The 3,703-nt window shown below is 59.7% G+C and overlaps 1 protein-coding gene across 1 annotated transcript; it reads left to right on the top strand.

The window, feature by feature from the left end:
- The first annotated feature begins 610 nt into the window (after window positions 1-610).
- Window positions 611-2,298, top strand: LOC130130922 (early growth response protein 4-like). The gene is made up of 3 exons (XM_056300788.1): window positions 611-740; window positions 1,197-1,749; window positions 1,845-2,298. The coding sequence occupies exons 1-3, from the start codon at window positions 611-613 to the stop codon at window positions 2,296-2,298; spliced, it is 1,137 nt and encodes a 378-aa protein (XP_056156763.1).
- The last annotated feature ends 1,405 nt before the right edge of the window (window positions 2,299-3,703 follow it).

The raw sequence follows: 3,703 nt of genomic DNA, 5'->3' as shown, positions 1-3,703 counted from the left end.
TCTCTCTTTCTCTCTCTCTCTGTCTCTCTCTCTCTCTGTCTCTCTCTCTGTCTCTCTCTCTCTTCTCTCTTTCTCTCTCTCTCTCTCTCTCTCTCTCTCTCTGTCTCTCTCTCTCTCTCTCTCTCTCTCTCTCTCTCTCTCTCTCTTCTCTCTTTCTCTCTCTCTCTCTTGTCGCAGTGAACGTGCACGGAGGAAACCCCGCTACGTCACTCTGCCGCCTGTCCTAATTTGGTCAGGGGACTCCCCCGTCACATCCGGACGTGTCCATGTTTGGGCAGCTACGAAGCGCGCGGCGGGAGGAATCCCTCGCACCGGTGTCGACCAATGAGGGCGTGCGGGAGTTACCAAGGAGACGGAGAGTATAAAGGAGAGAGGAGAGGTACCGGGCAGCATCACACCGACCGGACCTACCGACGGCACGTTAACGGGTTTATTACCGACTAACGGGAATCCCGGCACTTAGCCACGCGCTCTAACCCACCTGTCAATCACTCTGACACAGTCCGAGGGCCAGGGTCTTCCCTGGATCTATAAGGACTTTAATTAAGCCCAACTTAGTTGTTCCGTTACGCCCGTTTCTACCGCGTTCCCCGGGTCACCCTTCTGCGCCATGCTGCTGGAGCGCGAGGACGGCAGCTTCCTGTCGGGGTTGGAGGGCGCGTGCAGCGCCTGGGGGGACAGCGTGGGCTCGAGCCCCAGCGACGGCACCGAGTCCGACGTGGGCTCGCCCTCCTGCCAAGGTGTGTGTGTGTGTGTGTGTGTGTGTGTGTGCGTGCGTGCGTGCGTGCGTGTGTGCAGGTGCGAGTGTGTGCGTGTGCGGATGATAGTCGAACGATTTTAATTCAGAGGAAATTAATTTTTTAGCTGCATGATTAATTAATTGTTTAACTGCGTGATTAATTAATTGTTTAGCTGCGTGATGAATTAATTGTTTAGCTGCGTGATTAATTAATTGTTTAACTGCGTGATGAATTAATTGTTTAGCTGCGTGATGAATTAATTGTTTAGCTGCGTGATGAATTAATTGTTTGCTGGGTGATTAACAGCGCTGTGCGCGTGCAGCTGGTGATGCAGGTGCCGTTGGAATGTGGCGCCTGATTGGTCCCGGTCCATCTCGTGTGTGTGCGGACGGCTGCTATATCATGTTATGTAATAACCATCCCCCCTTCTCCCCCCTCCTCCCCTTTATGTTCCAGCTTTCTCTCCGGGAACCGAAGCGTCGGACTCGGACTTCTTCTCCGACCTGAGTGACTGCTCCTCCGACTCCCTGTCTCCCTCTCTCGGCTGCTCCGCTTCTCTCTTCGCGGACACGGTTCCGGTCCCCGAGCTGAGCAGCACGGCGGACGCCATCCTCAACATGATCACGGAGATCGTGGGGATTTGCACCGACGTGACGCCCAGCGCCCCCTGTCGGCCCGCCGGCCCGGACGCCGGCCCGGACGCCGGCCTCCCCTCCCCGTCTTCCTCCTGCGCCTCCCAGCCGCCGCTGGTGAAGAGCGAGTTTGCAGCCTCCTGCTGCGGCAGCGGGCGTGCGCAGCAGCGCTCCGTGCACGGCGCGTGCACGGCAGGAGCCGAGCACCTCCTCCTCCCTGTGGAGCAACAGGCGGACGTGTCGGATTTCCTCGAGTCCCTGTTGGGCGCGGAGTCCACGCAGGGCGGCGTGAAGTCCGGCTGGGGGGTCAAGCGGGAGCCTCTGGGTCTGGACGACTGGCTGACCGGGGATTCCGACCACCGCGTCATCAGCAAAGCGCGCGTGAAAACGGAGCAACGGGATGGGGGCCACCTACCGCTCCCCGCCCCCCTCCTTCTCCCCGCCCCCCCCTCCTTCTCCCCGCCCCCTCTCTCCCCACCACGCTGGACGCGCTCCTCCTCTCCTCCCTCCTGCCGGGCGCGCTCCCGACGGCCAACCTCAGCGGCGGGCACTCGCCCAAATCCTCCCGGCGCGCCCCCGCCGCCAAAGTCAAACCATTCCCGTGCGCCGTCAGCGGCTGCGAGCGCCGCTTCTCGCGCTCCGACGAGCTCAGCCGGCACGTGCGCATCCACACGGGACAGAAGCCGTTCCAGTGCACGATCTGCGCGCGCAGCTTCAGCCGCAGCGACCACCTGACCACGCACACGCGCACGCACACCGGGGAGAAGCCCTTCTCGTGCGACGTGTGCGGCAAACGGTTCGCGCGCAGCGACGAGCGGAAGAGGCACGGGCGCGTGCACGTCAAGCAGCAGCTGCGCGCGCAGATGATGGCCGCGTACACGCGGGCTTTGGCCGCGCCCGGCGTGCCGGCGGTCGCGCGGCCATAGTTTAGTCTTAATTAGACTGATTACTCCTCGCGAAGTCACCGACTGTTCGGTTGTGCCTGGGTTCGAACCGGAAGCTCGGTGGTCCGGTTTAAGGCGGAACCTCACAAACGCGGCCGGAGCAGAAGATGCGGAGGTGGACGGAGTTGGGCGGGTGACTAGATGAAGGCATGAGGAGGTGGAACCCGGCGGGGGGACGGCTGCGGGTCCTGGTCCAGTTCGGTAAGCCAGGCAGAACCGCGGTGTAACTCGCTGCCGCGACTTCGTCTTCAAACCGACGGACCGTCTCGGTTCCGGTCCCCGTCCAGACTCTGAGCGACCCTGGACCTGGGCAGAAAGAGGAAGAACCGGAAGGAGGAGGAGGAGGAGGTTGCAGCACCACGGACAGCTCCGGAGCGCGCGCGCTCTCCTCCGCTCGTGACTCGAGCCTTTCCACGTAAAAACTGCTCGTACGTTTTCATGCATGATGACGCGGGACCAGTGACGTCACTCCGGGGACTCTTTCCCCCCTCAAGTTTGCTCCACAATTGTACAGAGCCAATTACCCCCCTCTTACCCCACATCCGGCTTCCCACCCGCACACACGGCCGGTTGTGTCCGTAGGGACGCCCGACCAAGCCGGAGGCAACACGGGGATTCGAACCGACGATCCCGGAACAGACCGCTACGCCACCCGGACGCCGCAACACTTTTGACTCTGAACGCCTCGTGAACGTGAATGGTGACGTCAGAATGTCGTGACGGTGAATGGTGACGTCAGAATGTTTTGCTTGAGGTGTTCTTTACAGTTTTCTAGTTTCACGTCAAGTGACTTTATGTACACGTGACACCAGTAAAGACGGGCTGTTTCTCCTGCTCCTCCCTTTCTCCTGCTCCTCCCTTTCTCCTGCTCCTTCCTGTCCACCTCCCCGCACGCGGTGCGGTGCGTGTTGCTACACAACGTGCCGGATCCATAGCCACGGCTAATGAACAATGACGTCATTTTCATCAACCGACTGTAAACCCAACACAGCTTGTTGTTTTACATATTTCATTGCAAAATGTCGGCAGCCTATCAAATGGTTTAAGAGTTTGCTCCTTGCTACTGAAACTGGTGGGGAGGTCAGTTACTGGTGCATTGTGGGAAATGTGTCCTCCATGTTGTTGTGGACTGTGCAAGAAAAAAAGAGAAAACACACAACTCGGTGTGAGTTGATCATGACGTAGCGCAGAGCTGTGCGTCACTACTCCTGCTGCACGGGCAGGATCTCACTACTCCTCCCTGTCTCCTGCTGCACGGGCAGGATCTCACTACTCCTCCCTGTCTCCTGCTGCACGGGCAGGATCTCACTACTCCTCCCTGTCTCCTGCTGCACGGGCAGGATCTCACTACTCCTCCCTGTCTCCTGCTGCACGGGCAGGATCTCAC

The sequence above is a fragment of the Lampris incognitus genome, chromosome 20 (genome assembly GCF_029633865.1).
Source record: "Lampris incognitus isolate fLamInc1 chromosome 20, fLamInc1.hap2, whole genome shotgun sequence".
Classification (NCBI taxonomy): Eukaryota; Metazoa; Chordata; class Actinopteri; order Lampriformes; family Lampridae; genus Lampris; species Lampris incognitus.
Note: the sequence above shows the minus strand (reverse complement) of the source record. Positions and strands in the feature narration are given on the sequence as shown.

Bases quoted from the DNA above. Each gene is read 5' to 3' on its own strand.
- LOC130130922 (XM_056300788.1), top strand. From the start codon at position 611: ATGCTGCTGGAGCGCGAGGACGGCAGCTTCCTGTCGGGGTTGGAGGGC. The intron at 741-1,196 runs GTGTGTGTGTGT...TTTATGTTCCAG, and splicing joins GGGCTCGCCCTCCTGCCAAG to CTTTCTCTCCGGGAACCGAA. The intron at 1,750-1,844 runs GCGCGTGAAAAC...CGCCCCCTCTCT, and splicing joins CACCGCGTCATCAGCAAAGC to CCCCACCACGCTGGACGCGC.